The sequence below is a fragment of the Macrosteles quadrilineatus genome, unplaced genomic scaffold (assembly GCF_028750875.1).
Source record: "Macrosteles quadrilineatus isolate MER2022 unplaced genomic scaffold, UCM_ALF_1.0 Scaffold_1__1_contigs__length_201487025, whole genome shotgun sequence".
Lineage (NCBI taxonomy): Eukaryota > Metazoa > Arthropoda > Insecta > Hemiptera > Cicadellidae > Macrosteles > Macrosteles quadrilineatus.
Genome location: NW_026542594.1, coordinates 56,974,583 through 56,995,252, shown reverse-complemented (window position 1 = coordinate 56,995,252; position 20,670 = coordinate 56,974,583). Strand labels below are relative to the sequence as shown.

Genomic DNA, 20,670 nt, shown 5'->3' with positions numbered 1-20,670 from the left:
GTGTGCAGCCAGTAAGTTTTTTGCAGTCAAAAAACATATCACTGACCTTATCTCGCATGTGGCGGGAAATTCAATTATTAATTATTTTTTTACATATAGCAAAGTATACACCTCAGCTAACAGGGTGTCCACCAGGCCAACCAGAAAAAATTCATGAGTAAAAAAAAATATTCCAGGTAGTTCCGGTTGTACTTTTTATACTAAAATTGCCAACGTGTTTTGCGCCAACTCCCGCAATGCTGTTTTAGCGCTAACACAGCTCGCTATTTAGATATCGGAAAGAGCATTCTCAGGTAAAGAAACAAAATTTATGATTGCTGTAATATTGCCTGACACAAATATTCAATTTTTATATATTACTGATTAAATCATCCGAAAATTAAAAACTAATCCTAAACCGTGGTCGTGACAAAATCCTGATATTGCTCAACTGTAACGGATACAATATAATCGTCTCCCGCGATCACAGTAAAGTTATCATCCTCTTTCTCGATCGTAGCTTAATGCAAATAATTTCCCACGGTCATCATCGTCAAGCAATATTTTTTAGACATCATCATCGTTTCCTGCGGTCACGGAAACGTCATCCTCGTCTCCCACGGTCACCGAAACGTCATCATCGTCTCCCACGGTCACGAAAACGTCATCGTCATCGCCCGCGGTCACGGAAACGTGATCGTCGTCTCCCCTAGTCACAAAAACGTCATCGTCGTCTCCCGCGGTCACAGAAATGTCAACATAGTCTCCCACGGTCACGGAAACGTTATCGTCATCTCCCGCGGTCACGGAAACGCCATCATCGTCTGCCGCGGTCACGAAAATGTCATCATCGTCACCCGCGGTCATGGAAACGTCATTGTCTTCACCCGCGATCACGGAAACGACATCGTCATCACTCGCGGTCACGAAAACGTCATCGTCGACTCCCGCGGTCACGGAAATGTAATCGTCATCTCCCACGGTCACGGAATCGTCATCGTCGTTTCCCACGGTCACGTATACGTCATCGTCGTCATGCGCGATCGCGGCAAAATCAGTAACAAATCCCACTGCAGTTTGGACATCATCATCGTCTCCCGCGGTCACGGAAACGTCATCTTCATGCGCAATCGCGGCACATTGAAAATTCCGGCTAAATTCAAAATTCACACATAATTCCCGGTTTTTCCCCGGTCCAAAAAAATCACGCATAATTCCCGGTTTTCCCGGTCGGTGGACACCCTGGCTACAGAGCTGCAAATATCACCGTTCTATTCACAAAATAATGCCTTTAAGTGGCGAGGAGCATAGTTGCAGTCTGCAAATGTCTGTTAAGAAATATTTGATTGGAAATCCAATCAGGCAAATGGAGATTGGCTCAGTCTGCAGGTCTGCTACAACGGGGTTTTAATTATTGTTTGACTACCTGCTGTCACATTATTATTTGTCAATCACACATACAAATTCACACAGTCATGTATGTTTTGGTAAGTCTTTAAAACCTTGAAGTTACAAGATTACATTTTATTGAGCCGGGTCAATGCTTATGTCGCCACTCACGTATCCCCGACTTACTAATGAATACTAATGAAAAGAGCTTATTCAGCAATTTGTTACACCAACACTACACATGAGGCATATTAAATATTTACCAAATCAAGCCACATAAGATATTCCCAGCACTGATGATAAGACATCTGGATGCCATGGAATAGTTCCTTATTACGGATTGATGTTACGACAAACTCTACATAGCCAATGGCGTCCTCTACAGTTCTCTTCTTGGTACATAGTATCAGCTTACTGAAGTTGGCGTACACGATGACTGCTCCCAAACGTTTGAATTCCGACACAAGCTATAACAATAATGAGTTGGTTTATGATCTTAAAATCAATGATGTACTTATCATTAAGTTGAACGTATAAAAAACTGTTTAATTTATTCCTAAGTACTTACCTGCATGAACAGTTTTTTCATAAGATTGTGCAAAGTTCTTCTAAGGGCTGGATCATAAAGCAAGGCATTGGGGGAACGAAGCCATCTGAAAAACAGTACAACTGTGACTAACAGAAACATTTTCATATATACACAAATTACAAAAGATTTCCTAAAAATTTACTGAATACCATGAACATCAACAAAACAAATCCGATATTTGAAAAACTCCTACAGTTGCAATAAATCAGAAATATTATATAATATACGCAAAATTAAACAAATATTCTCATTGTGTATCACAGTTTTTTGTTGCTGCTTAGTTCAAATTAGCTGTTTTCATAAATACAAAAAATATATAGTGCTGCACCCTGTTTGTTAATCTTGTAACTTTTTAATGCTTTTGCATATCATAGAACCAACTTTTTAAGGTTGAAACAGCTGACTAAATTCTTTAATTCCCTTTAAATATGAATACTCATAAGGTTAACATGGGGAACTGCAGAGCCACTGGGGCGGAGCCCAAAAGGATTTTTGAGATAAGAATATGCCTATATGTTAATCGGGAATGTGAGGTATCATCATGCCAAATTTCAGCCCAATCCGTCCAGTAGTTAATGCGTGATTGAACTTCAAACAAACAAAGAAACACACAAACTTTCACATATATAATATTAGTAAGATATACGCAAAATTAAACAAAGAATAAATCAAGATCCTCTAAATTCTAAGTTAGCTTAACATATGACTATATTTATTCCTTTTATTATTTTTGTTATTGTATTTGTATAAAATGTAAACATGACTATGACCTAAGTGTTGAAACATGTCGTTTGTTAATTTAAAAAAATTTAAAAGTGTACTAATGTTTTATAATGTTTTATGGGGTTAAAATGGGTTTTTCTCATTTATGACCCTAAAAACAAAAAGTTTTGCAATTTATTTCTAAACCATTTTGTAGAGCTTAAAAAAAAGAAATAATTTACTATGTTTAAGCGCTGTTGTATGCCTGACGGTCACAGAGAAAATTCTGAAAAGTGTAATGTAAAATTCTTATGTTATTCTTATGGTGGAAATGAAAACTGTTGTAGTTTACTTGTTTATGGATATCTATATCTATACTATTATATAAAAATCTAGTGGTGTCTGTCTGTATGTTTGTTACTAATAGGCGCATAAACTACTGAACTGACTGGGCTTAAATTATACAAAAATATAGCTACCATACCAAGGACCTTTATAGGACTATTCACAGTTCGATACTGACCGTGAGCTTTGCCCCATTGGCTTTAAAAGTTCTGAGTTGAGGATTTTAAAAGTAAATATTGATTGGTCTCCATGGCTGCCATGAGAACACATAGAATGTTTGCAATTTGCTATGCCACCCAAATGTAAACAAGCAGAACTGTCAAACCACATTAATTCACAACTCCACAGCTGGTTTATAAATAGGCATATAATATTCTCTACAACCATGTGACATGTATTTGATGGTTCATTAATTATTGATTTTATGAAATAAGTGAGATTGTATATCTGTTGCTGTATCTAACCCTAATTAATTATTTAAAATTTCGCTAATGTAAATAATTGTATTGAAAGATTTTGGTGAAAAAAATAGTGAAATTATAAAGTTCACATTTCTTTTTAATCATTTTAACATTTTTGAACAATTAACATGTGTTTAGAGTAGGGCACACACCTTAACCCATTGGCGCCGACTTACGAGCGTAACTTGTACGGCCGCTGCAGGCCCGGCGGCCGACTTACAAGTGCCGCTCGTGTCACCGTTACGCAGCGCCACTAGCTATTTAATTATTATTATTTCCCTGCTTTTTGTTTCTTCTTACTTTTATAATGTTTATAAATATCTTGCTTCTTGATTTCCATATTTACTCATTTATTTTAGCGAATAACAAACAATTTTGTGTTGCCATGGAAACCAGATATCACAAAAAACCAGCTGAGGTAAGGTAAACAAAAAAAATTGTTTCTACGTTATTACTTATAAAAGTACACAACTTTTGATTTGTCTACGTAGGGAATCAATTGAACATTATAATAGTAGTGTTATTTGGTGTAATTTAGCTTTAGAGGAAGCACTACAAGAAGTAAGACAAACAGAAGCTGGAATTACAATAGGGACCAAAATAAACGTCCTTGCATTTGCAGATGATGTTGCAATTATAGCCGAGAGTAAAGAAGAGTTGAAAGCGCTGGTCACAAAACTCCTAAACCATACAAAGAAAGTTGGTTTAAGAATAAATAAAGGGAAAACATAAATAATGGAGTGTGGGAGAGCAACCCAAATAAACAATGACAACAATATAGAAATAGAAGGGTACAACTTTAAAAAAGTAAACAAAGGGTGTCTAGTTTATTTCCATTATAAAATTCAAGACTAATTCCAGACTTTTCAAGACTAATTCCAGATTTTTCAAAACTAGTTTTTCAACAACTATTGGGCGTTGATACCAAAATGTATCGATTCTCGATTTTTGATACCGATACCAATTTTTAGAGCTTAATAAAATTTTCTATATAATACTACACCAACCCCTGTCTTTGTCATAAAGTAGTATTATGATAATGTGGAGTTTTCAAGTAAAGAAATAATGCAGCAATAAAAAATTCTAACCAGCAAATTTGGTTGTTTTTTTATCATGAAATCTTCCGCATACCGTACGTTTAGACATCATCATTGACAGCAGCGGTTACAGAAACGTGATCGTTGTCGTCCACGATTGCGGCAAAATCATGAACATTTCCCACGGCTGTTTAGACATCACTGTCGTCTCCCGCGGTCACAGAAACGTCATCGTCGTCATCCGGGATCGCGGCAAAATCATAAACATTTCCCACGGCTGTTTGGACATCACAGTCATTTCCTGCGGTCACGGAAACATTATCGTCGTTGTCCGCGATTACGGCAAAATCATGAACATTTCCTGCGGCCGTGTAGACATCATCGTTCACATCATCGTCGCGGTCACGGAAACGTCATCGTCGTCGTCCGCAATCGCGGCAAAATCATGAACATTTCCCGCAGCTGTTTAGACATCACCGTCATCTCCCGCGGTCACGGAAACGTTATCGTCGTCGTCCGCGATCACGGCAAAATCATGAACATTTCCTGCGGCCGTGTAGACATCATCGTCGTCTCCCGCGGTCACGGAAACGTCATCGTCGTCTCCCGCGGTCACGGAAACGTCATCGTCGTCTCCCGCGGTCACGGAAACGTCATCGTCGTCTCCCGCGGTCACGGAAACGTCATCGTCGTCCTCCGCGATAGCGGCAAAATCGTGAGAACATTTCCCGCGGCCGTGTAAACATCATCATCGTCGTCTCCCGTGGCCACGGAAACGTCATCGTCATCTCCCGCGGTCACGGAAACGTCATCGCCATCTCCCGCGGTCACGGAAACGTCATCGTCGTCCTCCGCGATCGTGGCAAAATCATGAGAACATTTCCCTCGCCCGTGTAAACATCAACGTCATCTCCCGCGGCCACGGAAACGTCGTCGTCATCTCCTGCGGTCATGGAAACGTCATCGTCGTCTCCCGCGGCCACGGAAACGTCATCGTCGTCTCCCGCTGTCACAGAAACGTCATCGTCGTCTCTCGTGGTCACGGAAACGTCATCGTCGTCTCCCGCGGTCACGGAAACGTCATCGTCGTCCTCCGCGATAGCGGCAAAATCGTGAGAACATTTCCCGCGGCCGTGTAAACATCATCATCGTCGTCTCCCGTGGCCACGGAAACGTCATCGTCATCTCCCGCGGTCACGGAAACGTCATCGCCATCTCCCGCGGTCACGGAAACGTCATCGTCGTCCTCCGCGATCGTGGCAAAATCATGAGAACATTTCCCTCGCCCGTGTAAACATCAACGTCATCTCCCGCGGCCACGGAAACGTCGTCGTCATCTCCTGCGGTCATGGAAACGTCATCGTCGTCTCCCGCGGCCACGGAAACGTCATCGTCGTCTCCCGCTGTCACAGAAACGTCATCGTCGTCTCTCGTGGTCACGGAAACGTTATCGTCGTCTCCCGCGGTCACGGTAACGTTATCGTCTTCCCCAGCGGTCACGGAAAGGTCATCGTCGTCTCCCGCGGTTTCGAAAACGTCATCGTCATCTCCCGCGGTTTCGGAAACGTCATAGTCGTCTCCCGCGGTTTCGGAAACGTCATCGTCGTCGTCCACTATCGCGGCAAAATCGTGAACATTTCCCGAGGATGTGTAGACATCATCATCATTGGCTTTCGCGGTTACGTAAACGCAAGACGACAATCGCGGCAAAATCATGAAAATTCCCGACTTTGAAATTAAATTTAAGACTAAATCCCGACTTTTTAAGACCATTTTGAAATTCAATACTAATTCCCGACTACTAGACACCCTGAAACAAACAACTTCACTTATTTGTGAGTAATGCTGACGAATAATAATGAAGAAGATATGGAAATACAACAAAGAATAAATGCAGCACACAGAAGTTTATCAGCATCCCACAAACTATTAAGCTCTCGAATACTATCACACAAAACAAAACTCCGTATATATAAAACCATTATAAGACCAGTTCTGTTATACAGCTCAGAAAATTGGGTGTTAAGTAAAAAAACAGAAAAACGTTTGATAGTATTTGAGAACAAAATATTGAGAAAAATATATGGTCCAACCTTTGAAGATGGAGAGTGGAGGATAAAACACAATACGGAGTTGAGGCAATTATATATGGACCCAGACATAGTGGCCGAGGTCAGAGGTAGGAGAATGAGATGGGCTGGCCATTTACTAAGGAAAGAGGATGACTCCTTAGTCAAGACCGTCCTTTTGAACAATCCGGAGGGCAGAAGACCACCAGGAAGGCCCAAGTTGAGATGGCGAGACCAGGTTAGAAAAGACATAAGAAGACTGGGAAGAAGGGAAGAGGAGGCAATGGATAGAAAAATCTGGATGCAGTGTGTTGGCGAGGCAAAGTACCACCTTGGGTACCAAGAGCCACGGCAGTAAGTAAGTAGTAAGCAGTAAGTATATATATATGAATTTGAACGGATGGTGTTTTTGGCCTCTGGGAACCTCAAAACGAAAAAGTAAATCGGTCCCTGGTCTAGGTCTTACCATGAGACCTGCGGTAATAGTTTATTCCCTATATGGGAAATTCGCTAAAACTAACCTAACCAAACCTAAACGGCAGGCGGCCCTCTTTTTGAACAGACCAATATTAAAAAAATAAAATCAATATTTATAAAGAATGATAGGGGTGTGCGAATAGTGATTTTTAACCTCGAGCCGAGCCGAGCTTTTTCAAAAATTTTTGAGCTCGAGCTTTTTTGAGCTGAGCTTTTTCTAGCGTCACCTTATCTAAATTATTAAACTTTTTTTTCTAAAAAAAGTGCATAATAACAATGTTCAGTCAATTTTTAAATAAACACAATGTTATTTTAATATGTTTAAAAACATTGAGAATTGTCAAGACATCAAATAGTAGATAATCACGATAAGAACTGAACTGAACTAAATTATGATGCAAGAAATAAAAGGATAATTGAAGGCCTGACGAGATATGCAGTGCAGACTGAGACAATCAGATGTCTTTCATAACAGAACAGCAACGCGACCTTGAATGACGACAAAACAACTAGCAAGTCGATTACATTATTATGTATATTGTAACTACTATGAATATTTAATTCTATTTTGTATAAATAAATACAAAATAAATTTAAAATCACGTGATTATTCTTGTTGTTTTCCATGCACAAAATATTTTAGTTTTATCAATCGTATTAATCAAAAAAGAACATAGTTGGTTTGGATCCAAAAAGGTGGAGAGACAAGTAAAAAGTAAACTTATATTAAAAAATATATAATTGACATATGGAGGAAATATGCAAAAACTGTAGGATTATCAGTCAATGAAAGCAAAACTCAGTATATGAAGATAAGTCGAAGAGAGGATATTAGGCCATCCCCCCTCAAAGTCTTTAACTACAATTTTAAACAGACAAAAGAATTTAAATATCTAGGAGTTACAATGTCTAACACTAACTTGGAAGATATTGAAATACAAAACAGAATTGCTGCTGGTGATAGAAGCTACTGGAGCTTAACAAAGCTTTTGAAAAACAATATATTATCAAAAGACACAAAAAAAGGATTTACAAAACAATGATACAACCGGTAGTGTTATATGGATCCGAAGTTTGGGCCCTGACAAAAAAATCTCAAAAAAAGCTAATAACATTTGAGAACAAAATACTACGGAGAATATACGGACCTGTAAAAGAGGGGGATGCATGGAGAATCAGAAAAAATAGGGAGCTGAGAGAGTTATATAAAGAACCAGATATTGTAGCTTTAGCAAGAAGCAGGAGACTCAGATGGCTGGGACACATCATAAGAAGAAGTGAAGAGAAAGTAGTAAAGAAAATCTGGACAGGAAGACCAAGTGGAACAAGACCCTTGGGAAGACCAAGAATGCGCTGGAACGACCAAGTTAAGGGTGATTTGGTGAAGATAGGAGGAGATTTGGGGATGGCGCACAACAGAGAAGAATGGAGGCGGCTAGTTGGAGAGGCTAAAACCCTTCTAGGGTTCGAATGGCCACAGGAGTAAGAGAGTAAGTAAGTATGGAGGAAATAGACCAAAACACTAAAATTAATAGAATAACACACAAAGTAAACAAGAAATGAAATAAAGAACACTATGAATTAACACTGTCACTCAATTTTGTTATCTAGAAGGGTCGGCGAACTAATCAATAATAAATAGCCAAAACCAGTTCCCTCCCCTTCTTGCAGTCTCACCACCACCCCTCCCCCCCAAAACCGGGAGGCCCAACACTTTGTCCTTGAAACACCCACCTCCTTTGTACCCCTATGAAACAATAAACCCTTACACCCGTGTTGCCGTTTTGACAACAGGTTTATGAATGCGATCACTATTTTTCATTTTCCAGAATTAACTATCAATTATTATTATTTGCAAGTTACAAATAGGAAACTACATCACATTATGGTATTCAATGACCCATGTATTATTATCAAAAATTAATAATTCATTACTTATCTATATATATAAAATCCAATGTATGTTTGTATGTTTGTATATTTGTATGTTTGTATATTTGTATGTTGGTCCTTTATGGACTCCAAAACCGCTCGACAGATTGTAATGAAATTTTCAGGCATTATTACGCATTATTCAAGGATGGTTTGTGTGAAGTTTGGTGCAGATCCATCAATAGGGCTCCGCCCCAGTGGCTCTGGAGTTTCCCATGTTAACCTTATGAGTACTCATATTTAAATGGAATTAAAGAATCTTAACAGCTGGTGCAACTAAACAATTTGATTCTGTGATGTTCAATAGCATTAACAAGTTAATAGGTTTACCAACAGGGTGCAGCACTATATTTATTTTTAATTTATGAGAACAGTTAATTTGCAACCAAAAGGTGAGTGAGCGTAGCGAACGAACTTCAACCTGGAGGCGAGTTAGCGTAGCGAACGAGCTAACCTGAAGGCAAGTGAGCGCAGCGAACGAGCTCCAACCTAAAGGTGAGTGAGCGTAGCGAATGAACTTCAACCAGGACGTGATTGAGCCATGCGAACGAGCTCATCTTGAAAATGAACGAGCATATGACATAAAACCACAATATGACAGGACGACGTCTGTCGGGCCAGCTAGTTTTGATAATAAAAAGCATTCACTACAGCACGCACCACTTATTGATACATATATTCATCAAGGTAACTGTTACTTTATACAAAATAAAAAAAAGGTACAAAATTGTGTGGCCAGTCAAACTTTATAAACAAACATTTTCTATATATATAAAATCCAATGTATCTTTGTATGTTTGTCCTTTATGGACTCCGAAACCGCTCGACAGATTGTAATGAAACTTTCAGACATTATTAAGGATTATTCAAGGATGGTTTGTCTGAAGTTTGGTGCAGATCCGTCAAAAGGGCTCCGCCCCAGTGGCTCTGGAGTTTCCCATGTTAACCTTATGAGTACTCATATTTAAATGGAATTAAAGAATCTTAACAGCTGGTTCAACTAAACAATTTTATTCTGTGATGTTCAATAGCATTAAAAAGTTAATAGGTTTAGCAACAGGGTGCAGTACTATTATTTTTTTTAATTTCTGACAACAGCTAATTTGCAATCAAAAGGTGAGTGAGCGTAGCGAACGAACTTCAACCTGGAGGCGAGTTAGCGTAGCGAACGAGCTCCAACCTAAAGGTGAGTGAGCGTAGCGAACGAACTTCAACCAGAACGTGATTGATCCATGCGAACGAGCTCATCTTGAAAATGAACGAGCATTTGACATAAAACCACATTAGGACAGGACAACGTCTGTCGGGCCAGCTAGTATTCTATAAAATACATATGGTAAATAGGGGTTGGTTCAAAGGAAATAAAATACAAAACAGATAATTAATTATTTCGATTAACATTAGAAAGGTTATAGGATTGATTGAACCTCAGAGTAATAAAACAAAAAAAAAACTTTTGTTATAATTTGTTTATAATTATAATTGTTTATAATTTATAATTTGGTTATAATTTGTAATAATTTGTTATATTTTGTTATAGCAATAAAACTTTTGTTTTATTACTCTGAGATTGAACTGAAATAAATGCAGGGAAACTTATAAGTAGAAAAGTCTTCAACCACAATCTGTTTCATCAGTACATTGTTAGAGAGAGAGAGAGAGAGAGAGAGAGAGAGAGATAGCAGATAGGGGCGTTTGAAAAGGAATCTGAAAAAGTAAACAAACAAGGGACAACGACACGACACTCGTTTACAGCCTTATTGTGTCGCCCACTACATTTGCACACGTGACCACTTTTTGTTTCTTCCTTATCTTTCATCCGTCCCAAAATAGAATTCCTGAAATTGTTTGTTGTTATAATCTCCCCTCCCACACAAGGCGCAGTGCTCAGTGCGCACTGTAGGTTGTCACTGAAACCGTGTGTCGTCATAGCAACAAGCCAATCACGCACTCGCACTGCGTTGTATATTACGATACGAATAGCTGTTAGAAGGACAACGCGATAGGTGGTCGTTTGTCTCTTTTCTTTCCTATCTCCTAAAAATTACGATCGATAATCATTGCGTCTTGACTGAGCTGAGGTTCGTGCTTATCAAACCTCGAATGCATGAACAACGTAGAATTGTGATAACATTGTTTTCAATTATGACCCAAATTAAGTGTTTTGACTTTGTATTAAAAGCTCGGCTCGAACTTCGAGCTTTTTCAAAATGCCTCGAGCCGAGCCGAATAATGAAAAGCTTGAAGATTTGAGTACTCGCACACCCCTAAATGAAATATTTTATGAAATAGTTCTATGCGGGGATGTACCATGTTTAGGAGCTCACCTGTAAAAGTGTACAATCTGAAAGTCAGCAAAGACATTTCTATGCAAGGACACATCTCGTATCCAAGCATTGACCATGTGACGAAGGACACGGAAGGCGCCACTGCTCAGTGCTGTCTCGTCATAGGTTGGCAACACTGTTGTCTGGCCTCCCACCATCTCGTCTATTGAGGTTTGTGGCATCAAGTCAAATGACACACTGGAACTGGTACCTGGAGACATTGTGAAGTTTTTTATATGTTTTAAGAAAGATATTACAAGTAAAACTTATAGACTTTATCGTACAAATAGTCATATGCAAATTTATTTTTAGAAGAATACGTCAAGTTAACAAATAACTTTTTTAATATATAAAAAAAGATGGCTCAGATTCTTTAATTTTGATTTTGTTGTAGAGTCTCGAAAACCCAAACAAAACCAATAACACTAAGTCAATAACTTGACTCAAGAGATAGTCTCATTATTTACTCGCTCAAACAATGGCAGAAATGTCTCTAGCTTTGCTAATACAGTAGAGTCCAACTATTCCAAACTAACTGGAACCAAACCCTGTCGCATTAGAGGGAATTCCAAATTCGCGGAGGTCTAATAATGTCAGTCTATCAATGGTGGTTGCAATTGACATAAAAATGTGTAGCTGCGATCGTGAGAGATGTTGACAATATAGCTACGTCTTAAGAGATGATGAGGATGTTGCGGAGTATGTGGGAGATGATAACAACATTGCAGCAATCGGAGGAGACGATAACAATTTTTATTTTATTTTTATTTTTGTGTATTGAAAGGTTTTCTAATGTTCACAGAGACATATCTAATTTCGGGGACTAAACTGGGAACATTGCCAGTTATACTTTCGGTGATATTTGTAGTATCATCTCCAGATTCTGCTACGTTCGCGCCAACATTGCGAATTAAGCCAACGTTCGTTGTATTGGTGTATTTTTGACCATTTGTGGAGATATTTAGCTAGCTTTGTCGACACTCTTCATCATAAATTGACTCTAGGGAATTTCAGACAACATCGATAGCCTTACTGAAGTTTGGTAAATCGTGACCACAATCTTTAACATTGAATGAATGAATTAAAATCCTTCTTTATTGAGGCAAACTTAGAACCTCATGGCCCTTTCTTACAATTAACCTCTAAAAAGCTAATACAACAAAATATTAACAAAAAGTACAACAAAGTTTGTAACATAAATAAATAAATAAACATATAAACATAAATAAAATAGCATAAATTTATTCATCTTCCCTTACATAAAGTCACACCCACATACACCCTTTGCTGCATCTAGGCTTAAGGCACGCCATCCCCCTAAGCCACCGCCATCCGGTCAAGGTTATATTCTTTCAGCCCCACCATCAATCAGTCCGGATCGGTTTTCTATGGATTTGATTTAAATTCTATTTATTTATTCAACACAAACACAATGACAAAGGGCATTTTAACACTAAGCTACATAAGACTTGTTAACCTCAGCTCAGTCACGATCGATTGTCAATGTCCCTTCATGTTTATGTAATGTGTGTCCGTTCCGTGTTATCGTGTTTTGGATATGTTTTATTTATTGAACTCTGTTTATTAACGACCTTCGAATTAGAGAAAACTTTAAATGGGGGACATTCCTTTATTTTTTGTGGTGCAGTTAAAAAAATGACTAGTTTTTTTTCGAAATTCAGCTGCCATTTTCCAAAATGGTGGCCACATTAGAAATTTCTTATGGAACACCCTATATTTTATCATGTTTTACGATAGAACATGCAATTTAAAAACATTTTTATTCTTGACATTTTTTTGATAAACCCTCTCGTTTAGGAGTTACAGCCTATGGAAAAATGACTTCCGGTGTACATTTTACATCATATAGCTCCTAAATAAGTAGGTTTAAAACAAAAATGTGAAGAGTGAATAAGTCTTAAAATTGCATCCACATTCCAAAAAGACATCATAAATTGACTCTAGGGAATTTCAGACAACATCGATAGCCTTACTGAAGTTTGGTAAATCGTGACCACAATCTTTAACATTGAATGAATGAATTAAAATCCTTCTTTATTGAGGCAAACTTAGAACCTCATGGTCCTTTCTTACAATTAACCTCTAAAAAGCTAATACAACAAAATATTAACAAAAAGTACAACAAAGTTTGTAACATAAATAAATAAATAAACATATAAACATAAATAAAATAGCATAAATTTATTCATCTTCCCTTACATAAAGTCACACCCACATACACCCTTTGCTGCATCTAGGCTTAAGGCACGCCATCCCCCTAAGCCACCGCCATCCGGTCAAGGTTATATTCTTTCAGCCCCATCATCAATCATTCCGGATCGGATTTCTATGGATTTGATTTAAATTCTATTTATTTATTCAACACAAACACAATGACAAAGGGCATTTTAACACTAAGCTACCCTCACTCACTTGACTTGTTAACCTCAGCTCAGTCACGATCGATTGTCAATGTCCCTTCATGTTTATATAATGTGTGTCCGTTCCGTGTTATCGTGTTTTGTATATGTTTTATTTATTGAACTCTGTTTATTAACGACCTTCGAATGAAGTGATTACTTGACACCTTGAGGCCTGAAGATGGTTCAGAAGAACCGAAACTAGTTACCAAAATCAGCAACAAAGGATTACTATATGCAGGTATTGTAAGCCATTTTAAATCAGTTTTAATGTCTTAAATGGTAAGTAATCTTGTAAATGGTACAGTTTTGAGGCACATGCTTGCATTTTTTCTTTTAAATATAGTATATGAGGCTATGAGCATCCCATTTCAAATTATGATCTACAATTATTCCTAAATATTTAAAGCTCTTTGCTGGTTCTATTGCCTGACATTCATATTTTTCTTTTAAGTATGTTTTACTTTGCAGACAATTTTATGCTATAACTGTAAGTTTTTTTTATTGTAAAAGGGGGAGTGCATAATGCATTATTTTAGATTTCTTATAATTTATGCTTAATCCATTGTCATTACACCATTTTCATATTTCTAAAAAATCTGATTGTGTGTATCTGACTGTGTCTTCTAAATTTTTGGTTGACTTCACCAGTACTGTATTATCAGCATACATGTGTATCTTCCTTTTTCTTTTTATCTCTGGCATTTCATTTACATTAGTAAGTATAGGAATGGGAAAAGGTATGGAGTTCCATAGGCGGCATGCTGTTACTAAAAATGATTTATAATAAACAGTTGTTCTGTGATGAGGCATGCGAAGCGTGGACGAGCCAAAGAGGGCCTCTTGTGCCTCATTTATTCAAAAATTTAAAATTCTTCGCAAGATAATTTTGGAGTTCCAATATTGATTCGATCCTGAGAAAAGTCAGTAGCTTTTTAATGGTTTGAAACTGGACCCAGCTGTTCCTGATCATTGGGCTTTAAATATATGATCCTGGCTAATGAAACAGCTGATCTTAGTCAAATCATCTCACACCATTCTACACTCATCCTTCACTCATATTTGGGTAAAAATACGCACCTAGGTGGCATCCCCATCTCAATGATTGATAATTGATAATAATAATTAATGGCTGAGTTAGTAATGGAAAGTATTTGTATTTTTGTGATATCCTCTAATTTCAAAATTGATTCATTAATGTAATAGGGTGTGACATGGTCATCACGCCTAAGATTGAACAAGAATCAAATACAATAATTTTGTACACATTGTAATGTTGTTGCCAAAGTCACAGTCATATCATTAGCCACAGTGTTGCAATAGTTTACGAGGTGGAAACACGAGTAATTTGACCACTAAGAGTTTAATGTGAAAATGTAGAATTCGTTGCATATTCTTCAGTGTGTGAACAGTGGCAAACACTCTTTTACAAGTATTTACCACCGTGTCAGTCCAGTCCAATGTGCGGTTTAAAGTCAAACCAAGACTTTTTACTTCGCCAGCAGATGAATTAAAATCCATGTTTAAGCCCCTGAGCTGTATAATAACTAAAATAGGCTTTACCTTCGTCACTGCAGCTCAAATTCTTGTGGTGTAACTACGTTACGGCCGTTTCGGCATTACAATACCATCGTCAGACTACAAAAACACAAACTCGGCTGAATTAGCGTCCTTGAAGTTTAAACACGTAGTCGGTTTTTGCTCGGAACGGGAACATGTCACCCGTTAATACGACAGGCCTGTTCGGTTTTTGTAAATATTTTAAATGTATGTTATTGTTCGTATGTGTTACGTGTTTAAACTTCAACGACGCTACTTCAGCCGAGTTTGTGTTTTTGTAGTCTGACGATGGTATTGTAATGCCGAAACAGCCGTAACGTAGTTACACCACAAGAATTTGAGCTGCAGTGACGAAGGTAAAGCCTATTTTAGTTTTTTACTTCGTCCTGGTATTGCATATTGGTTCTGTTTACAATGATTTTTTGTAAAAAGTCTAAGCCCACTTTGTTGAGGAACCATAAGTGACCTATGATGATTGGCTTTGTTTTGTCAAGATTGAGTCTTAGTCCGTCCCTTCTCCCCATTGAACAATTCTGTCAATGTCGTAATTCATCAAGTGTATAGTTTCATTTGCATAGTTCACTTTAAAATGAGAATACATTTTGGATGTCATCAGTGTACAAATTAAACTTAACATGGTACTGTACTGATAACATTGATGTAAATCGTGAAAAGCAGAAGACCAAGAATTAAACCCTCAGGAGCTCCGCAGGGAACATGTCTCAAGTCGGACGTCAAGTTGTCATGACACATACACTGCTTTCAGCTCTGAAGATATGATCTCATCAATTTTAGTGAATTGTCAGAGAAACCTAAAAGTTGGAGTTTGGCTAGAAGAATGCTATGGTTTACGGTATCAAAGGCTTCACTGAAGTCAAATAATGTTAAGATAGTACATTGGCTACAATCCATAGCAAATTGTATGTCATCAGTTACATGAAGCATTGTGCTGTAATATTTATGAAAACCTGATTGAAAGCTATTGAGGATGTTATTTTGTGCCAAGAAGTCAGAAACTTGGGAGTGAACGACTCTTTCTAGTGCTTTAGAAAGAGCGAGAAGAATGCTAATTGTTCTGTAGTATTGCAGAAGCGATGGGGATGAGATTTTATTCAAGGGACGGACAAGCGCAGACTTCCACTTTTCTGGGAAAATACCTGATCTCAATGAAGTATTGAATATGGAAGTTAATGTTGGGAGGAGATCAAACAAGATACGTTTAATTAAAGAAATTGGGATTCTGTGAGAACCAGTGGTGTCAGATGTTAACCGGCTTAAAGCCTCCCAAACATTGATTTGCAATATTGAGTTGAAGTTAAACTTAGTGATGGAATTTTGCAAGAGACCTAATTTTAAATCAGTTAAATGGTTCTAAACTATTGTACCGTTTTCCTGTGATGAGAGGTATAATTTAGTTTGTTAAAAATAAAAAGTTTTATACCTATGAATTCAAAATAATTTTTCACCTTACTTAGTCTAGCAAAAGGTACATGAATCAAGTGAGAGCTTCTCAAGAGATGAGAGTATGAGTGAACATTTTCATTTAAAAATAACTACTGAATTTCCTTTGTATATACAACATATATAGGAAGATGTACATATTTAAAACAGTCATTATTTTACAATCAACAAAAATAGGCCTGCAGTGAGCTAAAAAGGGTGCATTATTGACAATTCTAACAGCTCCCTTCTGCAAAATCAAAACATCATAGACATTACTGCCATTACACCAGATAAGAAGGCCATAGGTCACGAAACTCTGGAATAGAGCAAAGTATTCCATTTTAAGGTAACTATAATTTCAACACAATCTTTTAATTTCCTCAAGAGGTAGATGACCCTACTGAGTTTTTTGCAGACATTACTGATTTGGTGGTTCCAAGACAGTCTAGAATCAAGAGTGATACCTAGAAGGTTAACAACCTTATTTTTATTGTACTAAGAACTCTAAAAAAATATACAATTTTTTGTGTTTTCTCTAAATTCAGTAACAATAAATTTGATTTATACCATTCATTAGCTTCGTCATGTGACTTAATTTAAAATCAATTTTGTTAACATTTGAACTTGAACCAAAAAAGTTACATCGTCTGCAACATTACAGAACTATAGCTAACATTGTGCTCCAGATCATTTATCATAATTAAAAACAATAAAGGCCCAAGAACCGTCCCCTGTGGTACACCAAAGTTGACCTCAGATAGTTGAGAAAATTTGAATTTGCAAAAACTTTTTGTTGCAGATTACTGAGGAAGAATAAAAAAAAAATTTAAACATAAATTATTCCATAAAATTCAAGTTTTTTCAAGAGGATCGTGTATACAGGGTGAACAACTCAAGGAGGCCACCATTGGGATATCGGAAACGGTAAGAATTAGAGAAAACTTTAAATGGGGGACATTCCTTTATTTTTTGTGGTGCAGTTAAAAAAATGACTAGTTTTTTTTTTTAAATTCAGCTGCCATTTTCCAAAATGGTGGCCACATTAGAAATTTCTTATGGAACACCCTATATTTTATCATGTTTTACGATAGAACATGCAATTTAAAAACATTTTTATTCTTGACATTTTTTCGATAAACCCTCTCGTTTAGGAGTTACAGCCTATGGAAAAATGACTTCCGGTGTACATTTTACATCATATAGCTCCTAAATAAGTAGGTTTAAAACAAAAATGTGAAGAGTGAATAAGTCTTAAAATTGCATCCACATTCCAAAAAGACCATAACATTTGTAAAAATATTAATTCTATTATTTCAAAAACGGCGGCCATTTTCCAAAATGGTGGCAAATTCGAAAATTGGATATTTTTTGTATTTTATGGTCTTTATGGAATGTAGATGCAATTTTAAGACTTATTTACTAAAAAATAATACAAAAAATATCCACTTTTCAAATTTGCCACCATTTTGGAAAATGGCCGCCATTTTTGAAATAATAGAATTAATATTTTTAACGAGTTTTGTAGTCTTTTTGGAATGTGGATGCAATTTTCAGGGTGTCTAGTTTATTTCCATTATAAAATTCAAGACTAATTCCAGACTTTTCAAGACTAATTCCAGATTTTTCAAGACCAGTTTTTTCAACAATTGGTGGGTGTTGATACCAAAATGTATCGATTCTCGATTCTTGATACCGATACCAATTTTTATAGCTTAACCAAATTTTCTAAATAATACTACACCAACCCCTGTCTTTGTCATAAAGAAGTATTATGATAATGTGGTGTTTTCAAGTAAAGAAATAATGCAGCAATAAAAAATTCTAACTAGCAAATTTGGTTTTTTTTATAATGAAATCTTCTGTGTACCGTACGTTTAGACATCATCATTGACTGCAGCGGTTACAGAAACGTGATGGTCGTCGTCCGCGATCACGGCAAAATCATGAACATTTCCCGCGACCTTGTAGACATCAATGACATCATTGTCGTCTCCCGCGGTCTCAGAAACGTCATCGTTATCGTCCGCGATCGCGTCAAAATCATGAACATTTCCCGCGGCTGTTTAGACATCACCGTCATCTCCCGCGGTCACGGAAACGTTATCGTCGACGTCCGCAATCACGGCAAAATCATTAGCATTTCCCGCGGCCGTGTAGAAATCATCGACGTCCCCCGCGGTCACGGAAACGTCATCGTCATCTCCCGCGGTCGCGGAAACGTCATCGTCGTCTCCCGCGGTCACGGAAACGTCATCATCTCCCGCGATCGCGACAAAATCATGAAAATTCCCGCGGCCGAGCAGATATCATTGTCGTCTCCCGCGGTCACGGAAACGTCATCGTCATCTCCCGCGGTAACGGAAACGTCAACGTCGTCGTCCGCGATCGCGGCAAAATCATGAACATTTCCCACGGCTGTTTAGACATCACCGTCGTCTCCCGCGGTCACGGAAACGTCATCGTCGTCGTCCGCGATCGGGACAAAATCATGAACATTTCCCGCGGCCGAGCAGATATCATCGTCATCTCCCGCGGTCACGGAAACGTCATCGTCGTCTCCCGCGGTCACGGTCACGTCATCGTCGTCTCCCGCTGTCACAGAAACGTCATTGTCGTCTCTCGTGGTTTCGGAAACGTCATCGTCGTCGTCCACTATCGCGGCAAAATCGTGAACATTTCCCGAGGCCGTGTAGACATCATCATCATTGGCTTTCGCAGTTACGTAAACGCAAGACGACGATCGCGCAAAATCATGAAAATTCCCGACTTTGAAATCAAATTTAAGACTAAATCCCGACTTTTCAAGACCGTTTTGAAATTCAATACTAATTCCCGACTTTCCCGATTTTCCCGACTACTAGACACCTGAATTTTAAGACTTATTTACTCTTCACATTTTTGCTATAAACCTACTTATGAGTATACTCATCGACAGGTATTGGACAACTCATTAGCATTCACTTTAAATCCAGGTGCAATCCAGGAGCTGCATGATGTAAAATGTACATTGGAAGTCATTTTTCCATAGTATGTAACTGCTAAACGAGTGGGTTTATCGAAAAAATGTTTTTTAATTGCACGTTCTATCGTAAAACATGATAAAATATAGTAATGTCATATAGTAGTGTAGGGTTCACTAATATAGATAGTAGTGTGTACCTTCCATATCATTGACATGGTGTGACTGAAGCAAAGTGTTGACTGCTAAACTGTCCAGATCCAGCTCCACACAGACAGTGGAGTAGCAGCCACTGTCGTTGGTCACTACACTCGTGCTCTCCTCCAGCTCTGTTAACAATCTGCGGCATAAAATACGAACAGGTAAAAACTGTCCAGGTCCAGCTCCACACAGACAGTGGAGTAGAAGCCACTGCACTGTCGTTGGTCACTACACTTGTGCTCTCCTCCAGCTCTGTTAAAAATCTGCGGCATAAAACACGAACGGGTAAAAACTGTCCAGATCCAGCTCCACACAGACAGTGGAGTACCAGCCATTGTCGTTGGTCACTACACTCGTGCTCTCCTCCAGCTCTGTTAACAATCTGCGGCATAAAACACGAACAGTTAAAAACTGTCCAGGTCCAGCTCCACACAGACAGTGGAGTAGCAGCCACTGTCGTTGGTCACTACACTCGTGCTCTTCTCCAGCTCTGTTAACAATCTGCGGCATAAAACACAAACAGGTAAAAACTGTCCAGATCCAGCTCCACACAGACAGTGGAGTAGCAGCCACTGTCGTTGGTCACTACACTCGTGCTCTCCTCCAGCTCTGTTAACAATCTGCGGCATAAAACACGAACAGGTAAAAACTGTCCTGGTCCAGCTCCACACAGACAGTGGAGTAGCAGCCACTATCGTTGGTCACTGCACTCGTGCTCTCCTCCAGCTCTGTTAACAATCTGCGGCATAAAACACAAACAGGTAAAAACTGTCCAGGTCC

General features: G+C 38.3%; 1 protein-coding gene across 1 annotated transcript in view; it reads right to left on the bottom strand.

Annotated features, from left to right (window-relative positions):
• The window catches only part of LOC128983180 (DNA polymerase epsilon catalytic subunit 1), a 249,705-nt gene that overhangs the window by 27,260 nt on the left and 201,775 nt on the right, over positions 1-20,670 (bottom strand). The window contains exons 30-33 of the mRNA XM_054402367.1: positions 19,890-20,029; positions 11,308-11,518; positions 1,937-2,021; positions 1,632-1,835 (exon numbers count right to left, since the gene is read on the bottom strand). Coding sequence (XP_054258342.1) covers positions 1,632-1,835; positions 1,937-2,021; positions 11,308-11,518; positions 19,890-20,029 — 640 coding nt within the window. The remainder of the gene's footprint in view (positions 1-1,631; positions 1,836-1,936; positions 2,022-11,307; positions 11,519-19,889; positions 20,030-20,670) is intronic.